The sequence below is a fragment of the Rhincodon typus genome, chromosome 15, assembly GCF_021869965.1.
Source record: "Rhincodon typus isolate 14 chromosome 15, sRhiTyp1.1, whole genome shotgun sequence".
Lineage (NCBI taxonomy): Eukaryota > Metazoa > Chordata > Chondrichthyes > Orectolobiformes > Rhincodontidae > Rhincodon > Rhincodon typus.
The window spans coordinates 23,095,971-23,122,364 of NC_063346.1; the positions used below are offsets into that span (position 1 = coordinate 23,095,971).

General features: G+C 37.7%; 1 protein-coding gene across 1 annotated transcript in view; it reads left to right on the plus strand.

Annotated features, from left to right (window-relative positions):
* The window catches only part of LOC109930249 (golgin subfamily A member 3-like), a 159,807-nt gene that overhangs the window by 38,165 nt on the left and 95,248 nt on the right, over positions 1 to 26,394 (plus strand). The window contains exon 3 of the mRNA XM_048606063.1: positions 7,444 to 7,576. Coding sequence (XP_048462020.1) covers positions 7,444 to 7,576 — 133 coding nt within the window. The remainder of the gene's footprint in view (positions 1 to 7,443; positions 7,577 to 26,394) is intronic.

Consider the following 26,394-nt stretch of genomic DNA (forward strand, 5'->3'; position numbering starts at 1 on the left):
AAATGACAGGTACCTTTGGTGGGGCAGGGGCTATACAAGAAAAGAGACTCCCTTTACTCATACCAATCAAAACCTATTATCATCTCAAAGACAATAACAAATGCAATATATTGGACACTGACACCATGACTATTATAGATGGACCCACCAGAAAGAACCTCTTGGAAATACACATGAAACCAATGTTTCAAGGGAGGTTCCAAGTGTTTGTGGGGAATTGCAGATGGAGAGCAGCTTTCTAGAATACAGTCCGAATCAAAACAGCATGGTTCCCACTGAAATAATTCCACAGAAGAAACACCAGGAAGCTGCAATCTTTAAAAATACCTGCAAAATAACCTATTTCTGACTGCATCCAAGAAACCAGCTAACCGACCTTAACCTCAGACCTTACAATACAAAGACAATTAAATGATTCTAAACTGTGTATCCTTTTTATTTTCCTTTGTTCTGGACTGAAGAAAACTTTGTGATTGTCTCTTAATTGCTTACAGTAAAAATAGTTAACACATTTTAATTGGAGAGAGGTATAGTCTCATGCTAATAGTACTTAAACCTTTATTGTGACCAACTGAGGAAGCTGCAAAGAGGGGAGCCAGTTTACCCCTTCTCACCTAGTCGTAATGTAGTTCTGAAAAAGTGTCATATTTAACTTGAAATATTAACCCTACTTTTTCTATCTACAGTGCCGCAAGATCTGCTGAGCATTTCAGCATTTACAGTACTGCACTATATGCTTCCAAAAGCTGGGCCAGGTTAAATGCTGTTTATCAATGCTTGAGTTTTCCATATTGGTACATGTCCTTCCATAGGAATTTCATGTGCGCCTAGTAATATCTTCTTATAATATTTGGGCACTACCACTGTCTGATGAACAATCATCCATTCCTTGTTTATAGGTCTAAGCAATGTCTGCACTTCCTCATTAAAAATCTTTATTTTAATGTGGCATCAACTTCGGTGTGAGCTGCCTGTATTAAATTACTTATCTCTGAATCTGCTTTCTGAGCCTCAATTAACAAAGACATTTTAAACACTTCCTTTTGAATCTTCTCCATGCTGAAACAAAGTTTTGACTACTTTACCATCTGCTTGTGGTATTAATTTGACCTTTGATAATGGATTTTGTTGAGCCATGCTCTGGTCACCACACATGATAGAAAAATATCTGGCACTTGTTGCTGTAACTCTTCTGTCTCTTTAACCTCATTCAGACTTCTGTGGTTACACGCCTATACTTATCGAGTTTATATGGAAGATGGAAGACAGAACTAGTTTAACGGATCCATTCAAAATCATCATCATTGCCGCAGCCTGCTTTAGAGTTATGACCCGCTGGTCTTCAAATGCATTCTAATTATAGAAGGTAGTTAGTTTTTAAATTGTTCCAAAAGAATGATTTCTCCGAGAGCTTCATATGTGGTATTTACTCCTAATACTTGTATCAACCTGTCAAAATTAGTTCTCTTTAACCTTTCAAATTCAGTGTAGATTTGCCCACAGGTTTTCCTCAAATTATCGAACTTCTGTCTGTGTTCGTCAGGAACTCACATGTACCCAAAACAGCCTTTTTCAGAGCATCAAAATGCATTGAACCCTCTGCTGATGGTAATGCATAAATTGCTTGTGTTCTACCTGTCAATTTGCTTTGTGTTGGCAATGTCCAGTTTTCCTTTGGCCAGTTCATTTGTTGTGTTATTTTCTCATATGATGTAAAGAATGTCTCCACGTGTTTTGCCTCAAATTTTTATAAGCATTTCCTATTTGACTTTAGATTATGACTTGGGCAAGATCCTTTGGCATCCAATGTCTTTTTTTAACTCAATCATTTTAAGATGGTGTACCCTATCTTTCATGTTTCCCTTCCTCCCTGATATTCAAGTTCAACTTATCTCATTTCCATTTCCTAGTTTTAAATTTCCTTTCCATCTTCAAGTTGTTTTAATTGTAATTAAATCTTCGCTAACTCTATTCATTTACCACTCACCATATCTTGTTCCTCCTATATTTCCACAAGTTCCAGATCCTTTGCAAATATTTCAATTGTCTCGATCTTCTTAGCTCTGGCAGACAATTCCATATCTGACTGATTTGAGAATTCCACCAGTCTGGCTTTTGCTACTTCCTGTAAAACCATTGAGGATATCTGTTCCAACCGCAGCATGATTTTAGCTGATTCCAATGTCATTTTCTTTTAATATGCGAAACCTGGTCTCTGCCCTATTATCCTTTACCGGTTACACTAACTCCATGGCCAGTCTTATGTCATTATTGATTAAGAGATTGCGGTGGCAAGCCCCAAGTCCTTTGTCATGACTATAACTGCAAAGAGTGCATTGATAATTATGCCCTATTGTTTCACAAGCCATTACAAAATGTATAAACTTTCAACAAAGCCATCAGTTTGCCTTACTGACTGCTATTCAGAAGAAAAGCAACCGCATCAAGTTTCATCAGTAACAGAAAAATATTTATTGTAATACAATTAACTTTAACAAGACCAGAGAAAAGAAAGGATTTATAATCAACTGCTAAGCAACTTAAACTATACCCCTTCTAAACCTTAAATAAATAAACATCTCAATCACAATTAAGACAGACAAAAGAAAAATGACTTAACACATAACTATTGATTGGAAAATAAAATATACAGGGTAAGCAAAAGTCGAAAAATCAAAAATCCAGACCACTAGATGGAATGTTGTTTTTTCAAAGTCTCTTTAATTTTAACAATGATGACACACTGTTATCTGTATAACTGTTCTTAATTCAATGGCTGATCAGTTGAATCTACGACTTTTCTTCTGAAAATTCTTTACTTTAAGCTTTCTTTGTTTTCTATCCTTTCTTCACATGGAGAGAGAAAGAAAGAGAGAGAGGGAAGGATAGATGCAGAACTTGCAGGCTGTGGATGCTTTTCTCCTCTTCTGCTGTTAGCACTTAACAGATTTTTAACACTCTGCAGCTCACCCAATCAGAGTACCATTGGCAAGGAGAATTCTTAATTTGAAAGTTTCTTGGTCCCATCCAGTCACAAAATTTCCTTTTGTTGCTTCAAAATCAATACCTTATTGCACAGGTCAATAATATGTACAACAGTTTGATCTTCAAGTTGCAAAACTTTTCTGGTATTCCAGTGATTTTATAGTGCCAAAAAATTAAAATATGTAGTCGCTTAAAGTGTAGCAAATCTTTTGCATCATGAACCAGCAATCATGTAACTTGGAGCTCTACATTAATGCCTACGCAAAGGCTATAAAATGATTTTTTTATTCACTCATGAGATGTAGGGTAATATCTATTGCCCATCCCTCGCCATCCATGAGAAGGTGATGGTGAGCAGTCTTCTTGAACTGCTTTAATTCATATGGTATAGGTACACCCATAATGTCGTTTTGGAAGGAATTCCAGGATTTTGGCCCAGTAACTCTGAGGGGAACTTGAAGGTGGCGGTGTTCTCATGTCTTTGCTGCCTTTGTCCTTGTAGATGATAGCAGTTATGGGTTGTCTAAAGGGCCTTGGTGCATTTCTGCAGTGCATCTTTGTGAGATCTCATAGTTTCCAGTGAGAATCTGAGTCATGGAATGGTTTCAAGTGACCTTTATTTTCAGTACAGCTTCATTTCTCCAGAGCAATAACGCACACACAAAGCTTCAGAATGTCTTGACTTATACAGTTTAAACTTAGAGCGCACCCCCCTCCCCAACTTTGATTATCACTGGCCAGTGATGCTGAGTTAGCCTTTTGTAATTGGCTCTCTGGTGCAGCATCTTATAAAGTTCAAGCTTGTCTCAGCAATTTCAATGTATTTCCAATTAAGCTAATGATATCACTTAACAACTAAGATATGGACAGGCTTGTGGTCCACCCCAGATCCTTCATGATGTTTCCCAGACAGGCTTATCTGCCTTCTTGAATCTTGTCACAATGGATACTGTATTCACGTAACATTTGCCAGCTTCACCAATTTAACTGCCAATTAATTGGATACTTACCTATCAGTTCAGGACCTCTTAAATCCCTCATCACAGGAAAACAAAAGAATATTGATTTTTGATCTGTTCCAACAATGTTATTTGGTTACACCTGATGTTGGACAAGTTGTGTCTTATGTATTCATTCAATCCACATTCCAATGCCTGCTAATTTCTGTACTTATGATTCATTTCTCCCTGTAATGATAAGGAGATAAGGGGAACTGCTTTTACTCTCTGAAACTGATTTCAATCTTTTCCTCTAATGATCTTAGTATATTTGGGGCATATATAACTACATTAGAATGTATATCTATGACTATTTGAAGAATCCTAACTAAAACCTACTCTTAATATTGTAAGTGAATGATTAAATAATTCAAGAGAAACAACTAATTAGTGTGAAATGTTCTTAACTATGTCTTATGCATAAGCAGCTGCACATTCTGTCTCAACCAGTAACCTTGAGTCTACAAAGCTGCTATTGTTCTACTTGTGAAGCCTACATTAAGCAAATATTTTCCCAAGGTCTCTAACTACTGTCAGTCATGTTCTACTGCATTAACCATGGGCAGCCATCAGCCATTTTGTGCTGCTCAGTCATGGCATCCGTAACAATCTGCCTTTGACTCTTCCCTAAGTGAATCACAAAGAAGTCAAGCGAAAGTTGGATGCACGATGCAGAAAAGGTCCGCCAGAAATGCCAAAGCATCTGACCTGCGGAGAAGCAGCTGCAGCAATACTTAACTAACAAAAATGAACATTATAAAATGAGAATTACTACAACGAATAACACCATACCCTGCACCAGTGATGTCCCCAATGAACCCAACTAGCCAGTTGCCCAGGTGGGAGATGGGGTTGTTTTAGTTTGTCCATCTCTTTTTGGATATGTGGTGCTAAATCAGTGATTGCTTCGGAGTTGTCTGGGATATAAGTGCAGCATTTGGCTCCGATTAGGGCACAAGCGCCTCCCTTTTCGGAACCCGCTGATTCCCACTGCTCTTGGGGTCTTTCATGCGCATCCAATACACCCCTGCCCCTGCTGAGGACTGCCATGCCAGTCTTGCTGGATCATCTAAGGAGATATTCTGGTGAATTACCCATTCTGCCATTTCAGACATCTTAAAAGGGGTGAGTCTTAAGGGATGCCCTCTTTTAAGTGGGTGGGTAAGGGGGAGCGTATCTTACAACTGGAAACACTAGCTGATTAACAAATCACTCACTGTTTAACAAATGCCTGTTTGCAGCAGGGTTGTTCATATACTCAACTAATATTGTCTAAGCAAACTTACATTCAAGTGTACCTTGTTCTAGACTGGTAGGATTCAAAACTTTTGGAGAGTGATTGCCTGATTAGCTTTTACTTCTGGCGAATGGTTGGAATATGAGAGGTCTAATATTTCATAAATGCTGATAAGAATCTCTTCAGCACTACAGCTGACTGCTTTCTTGCTAAGGTTTCCTAAATGTGACAGATTAGGGAGAAATTCAGAAGACGCATAGCCATCAGTTATGTAATTGTAAATGATTCAATGCTTTTTTTTGTTTTCTCACTGCACTATTTCAATATTACTGAAAATTATTGCTTTCCTTTGATTAGCAAATCAATTTTTGATATGGTGAGCGAAATACTGGCTTGTACCAAAAATAGTTGCCAATGCAAAATGGTTGACAGAATTTGTACTATGAGTGACATAATCACAGTGTTCAGTCATAAAAAGAATATTGGCAACAAAGCTTGCAACTCGGCCTTTATGATTGCTGATTGTTATACAAAGTAATGGATATGAATAGGTTAATCTTTGATAAGTCGGAGTTTTGCCCAATGTGATGTATAATACAACCACTGGGTAAAACTTTAAAATCCTTGATTAAAAGTAGTCATTCTGAGCCAATGGTTTTGTCTATCCCGTATGGGTTGCCTGGCTTGACAGGTGATCATAGCAAACTCTTTAGGTAGCAGTGTCCATTTTAAAAGCATTTCTCGTATCTCAAAGTCAAATGATGAAAGCTGTATACTGATAGTTCATTGATGCCACAATAGGATATTCACTTGTGTCTTTTAGTTTATTCTCTCTTGAGATTTAGGTGTCACCGCTGAGACCAGCATTTCTTGCCTGTTCTAATTGGCCTCAAGAAGAGAAGATACCAAATCTGACAGGGTTGTAAATATCAAAACAATAAATTACTTAAAATTAATAAAATACAAGCAAAATACTGCGATGCTGGAAATTTGAAATAAAAAAAAAGTGCTGAAAAATACTCAGCTGCTCAATTGTTAGAAAAACCCACCTGGTTCACAAAAGCCCTTTAGGGAAGGAAACTGTCATCCTTACCTGGTCTGGCCAAATCCAGATCCACAGTAATGTGATTGACTCTTAAACTGCCCTCTGAGCAATTAGCAACGAGCAATAAATGCTGGCCTAGCTAGTGATGTCCTCATCCTGTGAATGAATAATAAAAAAAAAAGCCTCAGGAACTTTAAGTTTGAAATCCTCCAAGTGTCTGAACTACCTACATTTTCCACCATGAACTGTGCAACAACTTATTTCATGGTGAAGTACAAAGTATTTATTTAATACCTAGGCCAAATCTCCTGCCTCAATGAGTAAATCCCCTTTCTGCCCCCCGCCACCGTTCTCTTTACCATCCATTTACAATGCATATGCCTATAGCAAAATTTAGAATTTCCTTTTACGTTTGCTGCCAGTCTCATCTCATACTCTATCTTTGCATTTTCTAATCCTCTGTGAACCTACTATATTCACCCTGGTTCTCAATTGTATTATCCACCTGACATCTGTCATAAGCACATGTATTCACCTTCATCCAAATCTCAATAGATTTTATAATCCAGGGTGTTCCATATTTGTTTTCCCTACCTATCCCTTTATGGGAACCTATGTCGATTCCACTTGATTTTATCTTCCTTAAAGACAGCCCACCTTTCAGTTATAATTTTGCCTGCAAATCTTTGATTGCAACTTATCTGGGCCAGATCCATCAATATCCCATTGAAGCTGACTTTTTCCTACTAATAGTCTTATTTTGGATTTCTCCTGTACTTTTCCTTGGCAAATGTAAAATAATGTTGTTTACCTAAATTCAACAATCATTGTCCCCTAATTTTTTCCCCACTGATACTTGATCCATTTGGCTTATCTCTTTCTCAAGAACCCAGTCTGACTTCTTACACCCTTTTCTAGAAAGTTGGAGCATAACATTCTGTGTTTACTATACCTTAAAGTAATAAATATAAGGTAATTTATCTGGATTTTCTGTCTCATTTTAAAACATCACTTGGGATATCCATTTTGTTGAAAGATTTTTAAAATGTTACAAATAGAATAAGAGCAATATTGTCATTAAACTTTGTTGAGCTGTCTGTGTTTATCTAATAGCAGAGTATTTGCAATTTCTCATTACTTCTCATAATCCGGTTCTAACACTCCAATTTATATCGCAGCGCAAATTCCAATGAGGATTTAATAGAATTTGAAGAGGTCAAGTTCCACTTAGCAGCAAAAGAACAGGTGATCCAAAATTTACAAAGCCAGCTTCGAGAAGCCGTTTATCTACAACAACAATCAAAATATGAGGTTGGTTAAAGTTCAATTACATAATCTGTTAAATATTGTAACTTGTGTTGCTGTTTTGCATAAATGAAATGGAAGAACAACACCTCATTTTCCACTTGGGGACCCTGCAGCCCTTCGGACTCAATATCGAGTTCAATAATTTTAGTGTCTGAATTCTCCAATGTCCTAGCCCCCTACCCCACACACCAGGCCTTGTTATCACATAGTCTGCCATTACACACTACTTATTGTTAGCCACTGACAGTCTCTATTAACAACTGTTCACCCTCCTAGCCAAATCGTTATCAACTCCTTTGTCTGTCCAGCTGTTCCTCTCTTTCTGGACTCAACCCCACCTATCGTTTACTCCTTACCCTCTCCCCCTACTCTGTATTCTGCACATAAACCAACATTTTCCTAGCCACTATCAGTTCTGAGAAAGGGCCACTGGACCCGAAACATTAACTCTGATTCTTCTTCACAGATGCTGCCAGACCTGCTGAGCTTGTCCAGCAACTTCTGTTTTGTTCCTGATTTACAGCATCAGCAGTTCTTTCGGTTTTTATGAAATGCGAAGAATTTGTTTTATTGCATTACCTTTTTGTTAACACTTACAAATGTTTCTAGATCTTCATATTCTTGTATGGTAAGCTATCTTGGTCAGAACCTTAACAATTCAAAATACACTTTTGTCATCTTCAACAAGAACTGAAGCAACCAGCAATGTAGCAGTGAAACAATCATCTGCTATGCCATTTAATCACCCTAGTGTGAGAATAGTTTATTGAGGATATTAAACTTTTCTGTTTATTTCTTTGTATTCACTAGGCTTATGAGAATACATTTGCTTTGAACAAATTGCTCCCTGGCTTCCATTTGATGCTACTAGTGGTAACTTAAGTTAGCACTTAAAAACAGATAATGGACAACCCTCCTTTTATACATTACATGTTGATTCTTTACTGGGAGCCTTTCAAAAGTAATGATATTAGGAATTCAACAGGAACAGATATTACACTGCCATGTTCTTCCCTGTAATGCTAGGACCATGTTTCTGATCAGAGAAACATTTTCAATTGGGATCTGAAAGCATTAACATTCAGAGTTAACACGTACAGCGTTAATATCTGAAGTATGCAGAATGGGCAGATCATGATGTTGATTATTGATAAATGTAGACTTGACGTCAGTGGTGCCATGTTGAGGTTTAACACTCAAGCCAATGTTCTCTTAACCTCACACAGCTAAGTGTGTCTACAAAGCAGGAAGGAATCCTTTCATCACTCCTTTCAATTTTGTTCATCTGTGGAATGTGGGTGTCACTGACAAGACAGCATTTATTGCCTTCAACCAAATTCCCTTGAGAAGTTAGTGGTCAGCAGCTTTTTTGATCTTTGCAGTGCAGGTATTCTCACAGTGCTCTTACGTACGGACTTGCTGCTTTTTCATCCACCAATGATAAAGAAATGGTAAAATGATTTCAAATCAGGACCTTTTATGACTTGAATGAGAAAATGAAGGTGATTTGTCTGCCTGCTGCTCTTGTTCTTCTAGCCTTTAAAGGTCATGGATTTGGGAGGTGCTGGTGAAGAAGCCTTGGCAAGTTGCTGCAATGCATCTTTGATTGCTGCAACCATTGTGCAATTATCGTTGAGGAGATGTATGTTTAAAGTTGTGGATGGAGTATTTATACCTCTGTTAATGATTTGGATGATGGGGTAAATGGTGTTATGACCAGATTAAAGATAGGTAGGAAGGCAAGTTGTGAGGAGAATACAAAGAATTTGCAGAGGTTTATAGACAGTCTACTGAATAGGAAAAAACTTTGGCAGATGGAGTATAACAATGGGAAATGTCAGGTTGCCCACTTTCACAGGAAGAATAAAAGCATATTGTTTAAATTGAGAGAGACTGCAGAATACTGCAGAACAGAGGAATCTCTATTTCCTTGTATGTGAAGCACCAAAAATTAGTATGCAGGTACAACAAGTAATTAGGACAACAAATGTAATGGGGAGGTAATGGTCTAGTGGTATTATTGCTCGACCATTAAACCAGAGGTTCAGGTAATATTCTGCGGATCTGGGTTCAAATCCCAACATGGCACAATTAAGGGCCTACTGAATGCGATGACACCTTGTCGATTGTCGGAAAAATCTATCTGGTTCGCTAATGGCCTTTAGGGAAGGAAATCTGTCATCCTTACCTGGTCTGGCCTACATGTCACACCAGACCCACAGCAATGTGGTTGACTCTTAACTGCCTTCTGGACAATTAGGGATGGGCAATAAATGCTGGCCTAGCCAGTGATGCGCACATCTGATTCATTACAAATGGGGTGGGGTATAAAAGTGTTATAACTTTATGGGGGGATTATAGTGCATGGGTTTGGTCTCTATTTTCAAATATTTCAACTTAAGAAAACAAAAACAAAAAATAGCTCTGGCTTTCTTTATACCCTTTCCAGTATTCTTTATTGGTGATAAAGTTGTCAGTTGGTTAATTTGGCTCAGCTTGCGTTGTGTCGAGCTTTTGGTGGGATTTTCGCTACGAAGCTTTGAGTTCTCTTGTCACATCATACCAAATTTGCCTTAGTAACTACCTGCCAAGTTCCTGTGGTGTCTCTCACATTCAGTTTCTGCCCCCCCCACCACACATAGAAAAACTCGCCAATCATTGGATATCTGCAACCTTTGCACCACACAAACTTTGAAATCCCATGGTGCACTCAGACAAGCACCAAAAGTCCACAATCTCATTGCATGGTTATTGACATTTGCCCCAGATATAGCAGAGAGGGGAGATCTGCACTCCACTTTGTGGGCAGAATCAGGGAATTCCTACTGGACTGAATTTCATTGGAACAGGACTTCCTCCTTCCCCACAAGCTGCAGTGGAAGCCACAACACCAGACCATGCCATCCTAGTCCAGAGTTACCCCATGGAGCAATTTCAGCCATTTAGAGGAGTGCCTAGCATTGTAAGGTTATACACTTTGACAGGAAGAGTAGAGGAGCTGAATATTATTTAAATGGAGAGAAACTGAAGAAAACTGTAGAACAGAGGGATTTGTGAGTCCTTATTCACGAATCACAAAAAGCTAGCATCAAAGTTCAGTGGATAGTAGCGAAGGCAGATAGGATGTTGGCCTTTATTTCGAAGTGAGGGAGGAATAGGGTGGTTTTGCTTAAGCTATACAGAGCACTGTACAGATAACTGTTGAATACTGTGAACAATTTTGGGCCCCTTTTCCGAGGAAAGGGCATTGGAAGCAGTCCAGAGAAGATTCACTAGGTTTACCAGGTATGGAGGGACTGTTTTAGGAGGAGAGTTTGAGTAAATTGGGCATGTACTCATTGCAGTAAAGAAGGGTTAGAGATGACCTTATTGAAACATAGAAGATTCATAGACGACTTGACAGGGTAGATGCGGAAAGGTTGTTTCTCCTTTGGGAGAGTCTTGAACCAGGGGCATAATATCAGAAAAAGGGGTCGCACATTTAGGACAGATATGAGGAGGAATTTCTTTTTCCAGAGGACTGTGAATTTGTGGAATTATTTACCACAGAGGGCTGTTAAGGCTGGGCCATTAAGTATATTCAAGTCTGAGATAGACAGATTTTTTAAATTGCTAAAGCAATGATGGTTTCTGGGGAAAAGACAGGTAAGTGGAATTGAGGGTTATCAGATTGCCATAATCTTATTGAATAGTGGAGTAGTCCTGATGGTCTGAATGGCCTAGTTCCACTACTTTGTCTTATGGTCTTATGATGTGTGTCCTTGACAGCGTTACAGCAGCATTACAATGGCAGCTGCCTGTGCAGCCTGAGATACACCATTGAAGTACAGAAGCATTCTATAAGTGAATGAGAGATGTGCCATCAGGGTTCAGAGAGGCCGGCACATGTTGGTTCAATGTCTGTGGACATGGGGTGTGTGTGGCCTGTGTCCATGGTGCATGTCCTGAGATGTTGGTGCTCAGTTCTAAAGTGGAGATCATTTGGAGTAAGCAACATGCTGAATCTGTCGGGTGCTCGCTCTGGTTTCCTTATCAAGTTTTTCCCAACATCAAGCTTGTTTGGTGGGTTTGGTAAGATGGGAGGCTGAATTTTAATGAGGCAAGTTGGGCTGTTATCAAGGTGCTTAACAAACAGTAATCTCCCTTAATTGGCAATTTACCAGTGCACAGAAAAAGTCTCACCACACCACTTGTGAAAAGCATAAAAGTGTATTCTGCCTGCTATTGAGATGGACCTTACAGCTGTTGCCCAATTCTGCCACACGTCTCGCCAAAGCCCACGTTGGTCAGACCCATTATAAAATTCTGCCGTTATTTTTGTTTATGTTTTCTACAATGTAAAAATATCTGATTAACAGCATCCTTTTCGAAGTAACAATTTCACCTTGGTGTTTAAGTGAAGTTTATAAATTTTACTTTTGTTCAGAGTAGCTTCAGATTCCTCAGTGAGATTATTGCCTTAAGATTACTCTCATTTTTCATTATTCATTTTTCTTTCTTTCATTATACTGTCTTACTTTGGCCTAAACTTTACATGAAATCACTGCATCATAAACATCTCAATCTTTTAGAAATTATTCTGAATGTTTAGTTAGACACCTATATTATTTGACAATAGCTGAACAATCATTTAAGAACATTGAACAGTGCAGCACAGAAACAGGCCCTTCTGCCACCAAGACCGCGCACCACATGATGTCTTTCTAAACTAAAAATCTTTTGCCTCCATGCGGTCCTTATCCCTCTACTCTCTGCCTATTCATGTATCTGTCATGATGCCTCCTAAACATTGCTATTGCATCTGCCTCCACCACCTCCCCTGGCAGTGCATTCCAGGCACTTACCACTCTGTGTAAGTAATTTGCCAGGCACATCTGTTTTAAACTTTCCCCTTTTACCTTAAACCTTACATAATTTTGTAAACTTCTATCAGGTCATCCCTCATCCAACGTTCAAGACTAAACAAACCAAGTTTGGCCAATCTCTCCTCAAAACTAATATCTTCCAAAAACAGGCAATAACCTGGTAAGCTGTTTCTGTCCCCTCTCCAAATCCTCTATATCCTTCTGGTAGTGTGGCAACCAGAGCTGTACAAAATATTCCAAATGTGGCTTAACTAAAAGTCTATACATTTGCAACGTGACTTGCCAATTTTTATAGTCTATGCCCCAGGCAATGAAGGCAAGCATGCCTTCCTAACCATCTTATCCACTTGTGTTGCCATTTTCAGGAAACTGTGGACTTGTATACCTAGATCCTTGTGTATGTTGATGATAATAAGGGTACTGCCATTTACTGTATAATAAATGCTCTCTTCTCCATCTGAAAATCCCATTCCTTTATAGCGTTCTGAGAAATTGGTGATCACCAGCTGAAAAATGGTGTAATTCACTTTTCTTCCCCTTCTCTTACATGCATTTACAAAATTCCTTTCTTCTTTCTTTGTGAGCTTCCAATGTCAGGCCACATCAGAAAATAGTGTGTGGCTGAGAATCAGTGGTAATTGCAGTCTTATTTCATGGTCAAGTAAACCTGTCTTCACCCAACATAAAGTGTACCGAAGTGTAATATTTAAATCTAAATTCCTACATCTCTTCTAGCCTGCTATGTTGGATCATCTGACCCACTACTTAAATTTATATACAGTTCTGTCCATTTTATTTATTTCAGTTTTGTAAATTGCTGTTTTCAGTGTCCAGCTTTCCGTAAGTTTGGTTCTAGTCAATTAGGCTTTGCATTGTTATATCACTGCCACCTGTTTCCAACTAAGATCATTTTCACTTATTAGTAAGTTGTTGCATTTTGTGGACATTTTGATGAATTGAGTCAGAAATAGGAAGTGGAAAATTGGCACATTTAGTGAAATTGCAGCAAGTAAAGTAATAATGGAGGACTATGTCTTTTGAGACGCCATTCGGTACATCAAGTGAAGCTTAAACTTTGTGTGTTATTAAGCATAAAACATGTTTGGGTGAAGTATGATTTATTTTTTAAATTTATTCATTTTAATTTTGTTTACTTGACATGCAATTACTTACTTAGGAAACATAATAACATGGAAAGTAGCAAACAAAATAGTAGGCAGTGTTGAATTAAAATTTTTAAGCAATCAGTCATAATGTTTACCTATAGTGAATGCAGTAGGCATGCAGTAGTCACCTCAATAAATTTTATGACAAATTGTTTGAGTAATCCAGCTGTTAGGGCACCCTGAGTGACATTCATATCAGACAATTTAGTTTCATTAACAGTGACATTATTGGCCTTCTAGTTAATATCTTCTCTCTAGATGCAGCACTTTCAAATGATGGAAAAACCTGATTCCATAGATATTGCACGCATACTTTGATGTAACCATACTATGGTCTATGAAAACAAGCAAGAAAAATTCATCTGTATTTCAAAAATTATCAAAAACAAATGACATTAAACAAAGAGTTGTTGATTAATTCCAAATTTAAGACTGAAACATTCTGTTGCTCAAGTGACACCATAGTGGTGCTAATGCAATTTTTATGATCTTTTCAACAAGCTTCCACATGATGCTGTCCATGAGGCTGAGAGAGATGTTGAGCAATAAAAGCAAAATACTGCAGATGTTGAAAATCTGAAATAATATCAGAAAGTGCCAGAGAATCTCAGAAGTTCTAACAGTACTGTTATAAAGAGAGACAGAGTTAACATTTTGAGTCTGATGTGACTCTTCTTCAGAACCTAGCTGTTGAATGTTCTGGAAACTGAGATGCTAGTGTCTACCATCATCTGGATTGCATCAATGCAGGAGCAGTCTTGGTCATGAGACAAGATGTAGATGGCCTGGAGGGCTATTCAATGACAATGATGTGCCTTGACAGTGCTTCCCGATATACGTAAGCTGCTTATTTCAGCCCTCTCAGGACAGTCCAACACTTGACTGCAATTCAGGAGAAAGGAGCAATTGGATCCTCTGAGTACCTTTATGCAACAGAACAATCAATGCTACCTGAGTGTCCCAGCTACTTCATTGAGAACATTTCACTGCTGCAGCACCTATTTATTGATCTGGAGTATGTGAATTTTCATGATGATGGCAATGGAACTACCATGTGCTCATTATTCAACTGGGAGGTGACAGCATGATTTGACTCCTCCATCTTCTGTTCAAGGATGGGTGAACTGTGCTAGATTAACGTGCAAATTTTGTTGCTGGTCTACCAGAACCCGCTTTATGTGTGGCCTCCAGACTTTGCATCTCTGACAAACTGAACAAGGCTTCTGCTGCTTTTCTGCCTTGTGAGATGGACTGCCCACAGTTGCCTTCAAGAATAACTCACATATCACATCCTCAACGTTTGCCAAATATCCTACTTGCAATCATGGATCCACCTTGGTGCCAGTATCTGCCCAAAAGCCAGGTGCTCATGCATCCCGAGGTGCTGGCCATCCACCAAGCCTTCTGCTATTTCATCCAGCATCTCCTGGTCTTCCTGCAACATTGATGCTGCAGAGTAGAGAGAACATCATTTAAAGAAGTTTGCATCTCTCTGTAACTCCTCATGGCCTGTAACACCATTGCAAAACTGGTCATAAGCAAAATCAACATAGATGCAGTATCCACTTCGACACAGTAAACTGATTCAAGCATTATTTGTTCACTGTTTCTTGGGTGCAATGTTTGTCTTTTTTTACTGAAAGCTCTGTAAACATGTAGGCAAAACCCTTCTCTTCTATTGGTATCAGGTATGAAATAGCAACCAGGCCACCCCCAGTGTGTATCCTCTCCTAGGCATTGTGAACATTTTTTCCCTACAAGGCGAAGAATATTCCAAGGTTTCCCATCTACATTATGAAAGCCATTGCGTTATTTCACACATCTTAGATGCATAATGCCATGTTTCCATTCTTATTTCTTCTATGATTGCAATGATGTTAATGCATCCTTGTGTCATGGACCACGAAAGACAAGTCCCATGTTGTTAAGACACGCTATCACTGCATCAGTTCAGTGTAGCGGCCAGGTACACTCACCAGATCTATACTTGCGCCATGTGTGTAGTTCTTACAAATCACTTCCTTTATCCTCAGGAGATTATTGAATCATTTCCAATAGTGAATCCACTTCCTCCTTCCAACACTGCACTATGGCTAATTTTTCAGGGCTGCTGGCCTCCTTCCGTCACTAATTGGAAGCAATATATGAAGTTGAACTCTCACCATCTCCAGTCTGATCTCAAGGAAAGTGTCATTGAATCTTGGGACTTCCCCTTTGGACCACACCTCAATCTTATTCCTTCTTTATGTTCATCACAGCCATAACAATTATTCCTCATTAATACAAAGTGAAGACTAGCAGGCACCCTTTAAATTAGATGCCTAATGTCCAGCTGCCACCCTCCCAAATATGCCTACTAATGCTAATTGAACAGGCAAATGCGGAGGTAGTCTGTTAATTGGTCACATTACATAAAATCAAACTAATTAATAGATGTCATTAAAAAGTGGGATTTGAGACCACAAAAATGGTCCTGGTCTGAGATTAAAACAAGTATCAGCAAGAATCTGCCCATGTTCTTCATTGGAATGGGTTTATTTACATATATTTGTTTCATTGTAAAATTGCTCAAAATCTGAACAGCATTTCAGTTATACTGCTGAAATTACTACACCTGCTCATAGTTCTCATACCAGTGTTCAAAAATATTTATACTCTCCCAATACTCGCCAAACCACTGATTTAATTAGTTATAACAGAGCTGACATGCGATTAAAAATATCAAAATATCCAGCAAGTAAGATTCAAGAAATAACACAAAGTGAAAAAGAGAGTGCCACTTGCTTCCCTATTGCTACCTTTTTTCCTTTTCTAACTATCCATTGTAGTTAAGCCATTGCTTGCATTGAAGGCATTGCTCCTGAGTAGCCATTAAGAAATACGCTATTGCAATCTAATCTGATTCATTTGATGATGTTCAATCCCTGTTGGAAAGCAGTTAATCTTCACTTTATCGTTCCTTCTCTTCCCAGTGATGTGAATAATCTCAGGTAGCCCTCTAATGGGGAATCGTAAGCATAGGTTCACATGATATTATTTTGCACCTAGTTGAGCTGTAGTACCTGTCCATAAGACAACATGTTGTGCACTTTGTAATATTTATAACAATTTCTTAGATCGCAAATACTATCTTAGCTTCTAAATGACATGTTATGTCAGTATCTCAGCTGGTAACCACAGTGCAGAATCAAGACATGGTGTTTCCTCTTCACTTCTTTCCTCTCTCTCAATTTCCTGAGTAGGATCCAGTTCTTGGGTATCTGAAGTGAATAAGATTGTTGTGAGAGGTGGGGAATAAGTAAAAAAGGTACACTGACATTTTCTGCAGCATCACAGAGAAGATTGTGACAAACTCCACAGTGTGCCCAGTTCTAAATTGGAGCAGAATTTCTCCATGTTGCTTGGCATTGGCAGGAGGTTGTCTGAGAAGCCAATTAATACATCCCACAACTCAGTGTGCATGCCCATCAACTTTTATATGCCGCCCAATCAAGGTCCTCCTCTGAGTCCTCTGCAGTAGGATTCTTAGATACCCAGTCCTTCAGGAAACTGATATGCAATTCATCATTTTCTCCACACTAAGTGCAGTTCACTTATGCCTGGTGACTCACAACATGCAGATCCAAATTCTATACCAACAACTGAGGGCGTTCATCTGAGTGGTGGCTATGAGCCTCTACTCTCCATCTGTGGTGGTTTGGCAGATTAAAACTTTTGCACAGCTGAAAGCAGATAATCAGAAGGGAAGAGTTGGAATGAGGGAAATGAGGTCAGATGGAAAGCAAAACATCCAGGGTCGCACCATCTGCAATGTGCTCAATACAGCAGATAGTGGGATGAGAGTGAGCTAGGAGTTGAGAAGGAGCCTAAGACAGAAGATACTAACATCTCAGTTTTCTCAGCAGTGCTGTATGCTTCAAGTCTTTGTGTTTATACAGAGAGCACATGGCTCAGGAATTGCAGATGTCGTTGTTTCCCTCCTGGCCTTGCTTTGTTGTGCTCCCTTCTATTATATGTTACTTTGTCTTGCAAGAGCAAGGGGAAGAACATCAGTGATTATGCTGCTCAATGTTTGCATGGTGTACTTATCCTAACTCAATAGCTGCAGGTATATGGAAGCATGTAGCAAGAAGTGGATGTGAGGTTGGCAACATTGCTACGTGTGTGAGGGTGAAGTTGAATGTGCAGATGCTAGGTGCGAGTCCTGAAAGGTGCTGGCTAAGTTTGGAGTCTTGGTGCATGTGAGTGGTTAGTTAAGTGGCAGGTAGAAGATATTATGTGAAGATGCATTCACTTGTCTTGTCCATGTACATTAGTCACCTGACTTCCAGTGATACTCCTGCCAAGTCCTTATAACCATATGTGAGAACTTACCTTCCAGACCTTCTCTCCAAATCTCTTTTGACGTTGATTTATTAGGGCCTACTGGTCCCAAATAGAACTTGATTATATCTTCTCGTGCCCCATCCACCATAACCTCTACACCTCATCTTAACCTTGGAGCCCTCTCTCAGCCCAGATGTTCCATTTCCCTTGCATTGCAGCAATAGCATTTAGCTGCAGTCTTGTAAAACTCAATCCAGCTTCACTTTACAAGAGTCAGAACCTCTTTAAGAACAAGAGGCCTGGCTACCCTACCTGCTACAAAAAAATATTATTCAGTATCCTATTGAGTGCAGGACAGAAAACAGCGTGGAGGACACTTAGCTCTGAGATACACTCATGGAGGAAAGATGGCAGCAGTAAACAGTTATCTTAACTAGGAACACCCTGGCAGGTTATGCATTGTTCCCTTTGTACTGAAATAATGTGCAAACTAATTTTGTACTCTTGGAAGTTGAAATTTTTAGACAACAGCGTGCAACATATTATTTTGTGATTTTGAATGCAGATGGTGAAGTCTAGAAGAATTCAATAACATTGGATGTTAGCATAAATTAAGTATATTTGAAACATCTTTTGGAATTCATTTGGCTAATGGAGTTATGTTGTGGCATGTTAGAAGACAATGACCTGAAAATCCAAGTCAGAAATGGTTTCAGTAGTATATGATTTCAGATAAGTGATTTTAAAAGATTGAGAAGTAAATGAGAAGAGGCTTATAGAGCTCGACTGGGTAACACAGAGCAGATGTATGTCACTGTGACTTGCAATAAGATGTTAAAATCTGTACATTAATTTTTTTTTATTATATCTTCAATATTGTTTTCCTCTTTATTATAGTCTAGAGAACTACTGCACGTCAAAGTGCCATATTGTACAAAGATCCTGAATATTGATATTGTCTTCCTGTTTATGTATTTATGTCAAATAAATAATCAGATCTGGAGAAGGGTGCAAAAAATGGTGAGAAATATAAAGCAAAAAAGTGATCGATATAAATGAAAGTAGTAGACAAATATAATGTAATAGCTTTGTTAATTATAGAATGAAAATTCACAAAATGACATTTGAAATATTCTAAATGACTTTTCATTCTTTCGATTGTTTTTATTAAAAACTTAGCTTTCATCGTTGCAAATGCATTATACATTAAAACAATTATATGCTTACTGAGTTTTACTTCTAATAGTTGTATAACAGTAGTTGGTATTAATATGTTGTGCTTGTATGATGGATAGCAGTGGTTCGAGGTACCAAATTCTGTAGGACACAAATTCAAATTGCGTATTTTTCTAGTTTTCTTACAATTGCAAAGCTGAACTCTTTAAATTTTAGTATGTTAAAAATTGTGCAATTTACAAAGACTAATCTTGAATTTCAGTTTTGTTAAAATTTATTAAATTGTAACAGGCAGACATCACAATCATTAGTTTTATTCTAAAAAGGAACTCATGAAATATCTATTTTTGCTTCTTTTACATGAAATATCCAATCTTCCAGTAATAGTAATTTTTAAACATCTGTAGTGGTTATTATCCAAATAAAATTTGACTGTCATGGGAAAAAATAATGCACAAAGGAAAAGACGAAGAACTGAAGCATCATTTGAGTAGGAATTTCATCACATTCTTTTGTTTTTATCAGTGTTATCATTTTTGTTTTTTTAGTGAAATGATTCTTATTGAACTGGATTATTATTAAGATTAAATATATCAAATCATAATGTTTGGGTGGTGGTGAAGGGTCATTAGTCTCAAAACTTTTCCTCCCTTAAAGACAAGCTTCAATCCTCAACCAACTTGTATTCAATACACAAATTGCTACTTCAATATGTACTTCAGTAGAGTAATTTGATTTATCATTTCATCTACATTCAAAGTGAAAAATTTCCACTTACTGAAAGCACTCATGTATTGTTATGAAGAGATAGCCATCCTTTATCACTTGATCAAAATGTTGCAATGTTGCTGCTGACTGAAGCTGTAAAGAATTCGGAGTATTAAAGTTTATTTTTATATTCATTAAACTTCTCAGAAAGGACTTAATTAATATACGTAAATTGTTCTGTTTTAATCTGTTATTTGGAGTCTTAACTTTGACAGTGCATACTGGCATTTATTGTTATGTATCTTGGAGGTAATAAACAGTGTGTTTTCTGGTCATTAAAGGTGAACAAGTATTTCTTCAAATCAATAGTTCTGAATAAAAGTATTGCACATAGATTAATATTAAGAATCAAGTACTGGTATTATGTTGTTTAATATACAAATAATGCCTGCTTTGAGTTATTCTTGTAAAACTATATATATGAAAACAGCATAATATGCATATTAATATACTGAATATAAATTGAAACATTAAAAAGATAATTTTTTTGTTGACTGGGAGGTGTGACATTTATTATCTGAAGACTCAAGCTTAGGTAGATGTAGCAAATCAAGGACTAAAGTGGAGACAGGCTCAAATACAAATAAATGAGTATGACTTGATAGCTATTACTGAGACATGATTGCAAGATGGCAATATACCAAGCTATTCAATGTTTTGAAAAATTAGACAAAAAGGAAAAGAAGATGGGGTAGCATTGTGAGTGGAGGAAGGTATTAGTGCTTGCTAGTGAGTGGTGATAAATGTGCAATAGATAATGGTGTGGAATCGGTTTGGGTGAAAATAAGGAAAAGTAAGGGAAATATGTCACTGATGGGAGTTGTCTAAAGGTCACTGAAGCTTTGCCACACCATAGGACAATGCATATTTGGAAATAATGAAGATGTGTAAGAATGGCAGTACAATTGTCATTGGTGATTTTAATCTACATTTCAAATAAGCAAGTGTAACATGGAAGACAAATTTATAGAGTACATCAAGGATTGCTTCTCAGAGAGGTATGTTGCAAAAACTACCTAGGTACAGGCAATTTTAGATCTAGTAGTCTGTAATGAGATAGGATAAAAAGAGATCTCATAGTTAAGGATCTTTTAGAGGGTAGTGATCACAACATAGTAGAATTTCGAATTTAGTTTGAAGGAGAGCAACTCATGTCCCAAATCAGCGTCCTCAATATAAAAACATAAGATCGTCATAGTCATTCTGGACTATAGGGCTGTTCTCTCATTAAAGAGAGATGACTGGTGGTGATTTAATCTGACGGTTAGCATGTCTCAGTCAAGGGGAGAGATCGAGGAACAGAGTCTTTCATGGTAACTTCAGCCAGTATGAGAATTCAGCCCATCCTGTTGGCGTTATTTTACATTGCAAACCAGCTGTCCAGCCACTGAATTAACTACCCCTCAGCCTCAACATATTATAGGGCACTTACAGAGATTTGAAGAAAGAGTTGTCTAAAGCAGGCTGAGGAAACAGACTAAAGGGAAGGTCAGTTGCTTTCATGATTTGTACTATATGTGATTCCAGACTGACAGTAATATGGTTGATTCTTAACCACCCTTTGAAATGGCCTAATAAGCATCTCAGTTTACTGAGAACAAATACTAGTCTTGCCAATGATGCACACATCCCACAAAAGAATAAAATTAAAAATTTAGTGAAAGTGAAAAGGCCACTTGATAGGCAGCTACAAAAACTGTCAACATTTCCTGCTTGCCATATTCAGGATTTAGGTAGACCACTTAGTGAGCAAAAACAGGTTCCGCACAGGGGAATTTCAAGGTCACAATAGTATTTTGGTTTCTTTTCATTTATTTAGCATGACAATCCCCACCCTTCTTTACCTACAAAATGCTAGCACCAAAGAAGATTTGTCCTTTCTAAAGCTCTCAATCCTTAGATTATTTTCACACATATACGTATTCACTAGCTATCTTATTCTTTATGTGTTTTGCCTTATATTCTGTGCTTTGGGACAGATTTTTTTTGTGTCTGACATTGACTGTCTGCAATACATAGAGAAAAATTGGCTATTGGGAATTTAACAATCAGGATCTGCCTACTTTAACTAATATCAAATAGATAGAATCTTGTTAGTCTCAATCATACTTTTACAATTCTCCACATTTATGATTTACTTCTATGGGATTCATCCAGGTAATCCTCTGTGCCTCTTCATTTTTAAAGTTTTAGTTTTCCAAAATAAGAACAGTCATTGTTAATATCATCAGCACAGCCTTTTTGTGTTTCATAACCTATCCATTAAATATAAATATTTATGTTCTTCTATATTTTGGTTTCCACAATTAATATGTTTGGGTCTTGGATCCTAACCTTTTGAACATATTATTTATTACCATGGATCAAAAACACAACTTTCCTTTTACAAATTCTAAATGTAATGTCTTTTGCAACTAATAGATTTTTATGTTTGATTTCCACCTTTGCCTTATGCATTAGAAAATAATGTACTTGAGCATTAGATAATGTGCCTGTAAGTAATGTACAGCTCTAACATGTGGCCTGTGCTGTATATCATCTACCCTTTCCCATGATCTAGTTCTCTAATATGCTTTATATTAGCATCGTAAACCATACGTTAATCCTTTTTTTAGTGTTTCTCCTCGACTCACTAAATAGTACTGAAAATAGTATTTTAGTAAATGTATGTGCACCCTACAAACTAAAATATGAATTCAATACTCAAAGGGTCATCAGTGAGAAATCCTATTCGCTTGTGTTTTGCACAGCAGGATACGAGAGATATGATACTAATTAGACCATAGTGTGTGTGTGAGCAGGGCTCGTGGGATTATGCCAAAGGTTTCTGTAAATTTTTAAAAGAAAGAAGCTTCTGGAAAAATTATGATGGCTGGTTTTGAAAAAGATTGCTATCTAAAATGTCCTTTTACGTATGACATCTCATTGCGTATGAATAACAAATCAGGAACTATTTCTCAGAAAAGGTACTTATAAAACAAAATCAACACCATGGCAGGAGAAAGCAAAATTAATGTATCTCTTGAACTTGGGTCAATTTTCTGACATTGCACAGCAATTTTTTTTAACAAAGGTTTCTGTATCCACAAGCCACATTTAATGTTCTTTCACTTCATTGCATCTTCAGTTGACCTTTCGTGAAGTATTGCGGATTTACAGGCAGTCTGATGTTTTTAATCACTTAGTTAAGGCTCTTGGTCGTTTCAGCAATTTGGGATTTAAAATGGAAAATAATCACCACCTTGAAGTCACCAATTCAAAAGGTAGAGATTAATCCTTGAAAAGATGGGTGCAGGGTTTAGCTGGACTGGAATATATAAAACCTTTGAAGATATTTATTGGTTTTATATATTTCTACAAAAGTGTAATGTATCAGTTGGTTCAATCTGCCTGCTGATTATTTTCTTCTGTGTACCATTCAAAAATATGATTGTATAAGCCTGATTTCTTATTACACCAACACACTTTCACAGACCTCAGTTAATCTTCTCATTATGAAAACAAAAAATGTGTAAGGTTCATAAAAATTGATTCAAAATAAATCAGTTCATCACTCTTTCCTTTATTATAACGAAATGTATAAAACTGGAATGCCATCATTTTTTATTTATGAGTGGCTTGACATGTTTAAATGATGTACAAATTATTGATGACTTTTGTTTTTTCTTAAAATTTACAGAGATGTAGTGCCTGCTGGTGTAATCTGAACAGCAGAGAACAAAGATTAACAATACATAAGTTGCAGGGGAAGAACGTACATATGTCTGAAGCAGATTGATTTCAGCATTATTGTCGTGGTTCATTTGAGTGGTGCAAAATGTTTGCAAGGCAACTGTGTGGGACTAAATTACTTCCACTGACTTTATTACATGCAGTAGAAGAATTTTCCCTGTTTACATTGCTTCCTTTTGTCCTACGGCCTCTGCCCAACACCCGGTGCTAGGAGCACATATCTTCTATTTATTTAAATGGAAAACTTTCAGCCAGCATCCTGTATTCTGATATCTTGTCCCCCACTTAATTACTGGAAGTGAGTTTGGCAGCCCAGTACAGGTCTGCCATCTACATACTTTTAATAGCTGCAGAGCAGTACAGCTCAGTGACCCGTGGTGAAGTGAGTACCTTCAGATCATTTCCATGGTGAATTGGTTCCTGATTTGTGAAAACAGAGTTGAGTGGGCGGTGTAGAGGGTAGCAGGGAAAGGAGTTTTCTATTACAGGCAAGCAGAGGTGATTTTCAGTAAACAAAAATGGATGAATTCTGTATGTGATGTCACACTAGCGCCCTCCTTCTAGATGCTAATATCAGAAAAAAAATCACAGCTTAAAGAGATATATCAATAATAAAATATTTTTACAATGCATCAAATATTATTTTGCCAGGTATTTATTTGGAAAGAATATAAATGTTTTTATGGGCGTTAGCAGTCTAAAAGTATTATTTAATCAAAATTTACAATAGTGATTTTCAAAAGAATTCTCTCCCAAATATCCTGTAGAGTTGTCTTTTTTTAAAGTTGGAGACAGCCTTATAATTAACTGATCTGGCAATTAACTGATCTGGTGCAAAAATGCTGTTCGCCTTCGAAAGCATTCCTGCAATGAAGAGATGAGTAGACAAAGATGTCCTTTCACAGTCTGGTATCTCTGAATGCATTTCATGGAGAGTGAACACATACATTTATTAGATATGTAGAGCAGCATGTGGGCTGCTCTTTGCTATTTGAAGTATTGTTAATTTGAAGTTAACTCTACCAGTGAAAGAGATGACCCCTGTTCAGATACACGATGTATCAATGAATGAGGACATTCCTTTCAACATCCTTCATTTGTAAAGTGTAATTTTCAGATCTTACAAGAATAAATGTTGGCATGTGTCCATTTTATGTTTATCAGACAGATTATATCAAAAATTTCTTTTCCAAATTACGTTGAAGATACTCAATAGCTTTGTGTGATACATGAATCTTAGTTCTGCATGCAAGATAAATTGAATGACTAGGGGAGAATGAACTTGTAAAAAAATTACAGTCACTTTCAAAGGCAAAAGTGGAGTTACACATATATCGTTGATCCACATGCACTGTGCAGTTTTCTAATTCAATGACGCAACTGTGCAAATGTAAAGCATAACCACATTTACAAATTGAAAAATATGGAATATCAAATATAGGTAAGAATTTTTAAGGGATTAAAGATAACAGCCTTTAAAAAATTATTGAGTGAGCTATTTAATAAGCTAATGTTATAATACACAATTGGTTTAATGTTTATGAACTCGTCCAAGTCACCACAAATTGGTGGTATAGTGGACAGTGAAGAAGGTTATCAAAAATTACCAAAGAAATCTTGATCAGTTGGGTCAATGGGCTGAAGCTTGCAAATGGAGTTTAATTTGGATAAAAGGGTATTGCATTTTGGTAAAACAAACAAAGACAAAAGTAGGGCCTTGGGCAGTGTTGTAGAACAGAGAGACCTAGGGGCTCAGGTACATAATTCTTTGAAGTTTGCATCACATAAAATGGAGTCGCAGGTAGTTAGGATAGTGAGGAAGGCATTTGGTACATTTGCCTTTATTGGTCACTGCATTGAATATAGGAGTTGGGAGGTCATGTTGTGGCTGTACAGGATATTGGTTAGGCCACTTTTGGATTACTGCTTTCATTTCTGGTCTCCCGGCTATAGGAAGGATGTTGTAAAAATTGAAAGGGTTCAGAAAAGATTTACAAGGATGTTGCCAGGGTTGGAGGGTTTGATCTATAGGGAGAGGCTGAATAAGCCGGGGCCTTTTTCCCTGGAACGTCGGAGGCTGAGGATCACCCTATAGAGTTTTATAAAATCATGCGCTGTATGGCTAGGGTAAATAGACAAGTTCTTTTCCCTGGATGGGGGAGTCCAAAACTAGAGGGCATAGTTTTAAGGTGAGAGGATAAAGATTTAAAAGGTATCTAAGGGACAACTTTTTCACGCAGAGTGTGGTGCGTGTATAGAATGAGCTGCCAGAGGAAGTGTGGAGGCTGGTACAATTACAACACTTAAAAAGCATCTTGATGGGTATATGAATAGGAAGGGTTTAGAGGGATATGGGCCTAATGCTGGCAAATAAGGCTAGAGTAATTTAGGATATCTGGTCGGCATGGATGAGTTGGACTGAAGGGTCTGTTTCCATCGTAGTTAGGAAGGTGTTTAGCATGCTTGCTTCCATTGCTCAGAGCTTTGAGTATGGGAGTTGGGACATTATGTTGAGGATGTTGGTGAGGCCTCTTCTGGAGTACCAGACCCAGTTCTGGTCTCTCTGTTACAGGAAGGATATAATTATGCTGGAGAGGGTTCAAAAGATGTTTACCAGGATGTTGTCGGGATTGGAGGGTTTGAGTTAAAGGAGAGGCTAGATAGGCTGGGAGAGAGATAGTAGGAACTGCAGATGCTGGATAATCTGAGATAACAAGGTGTAGAGCTGGATGAACACAGCAGGCCAAGCAGCATCAGAGGAGCAGGAAAGCTGACGTTTCGGGCCTAG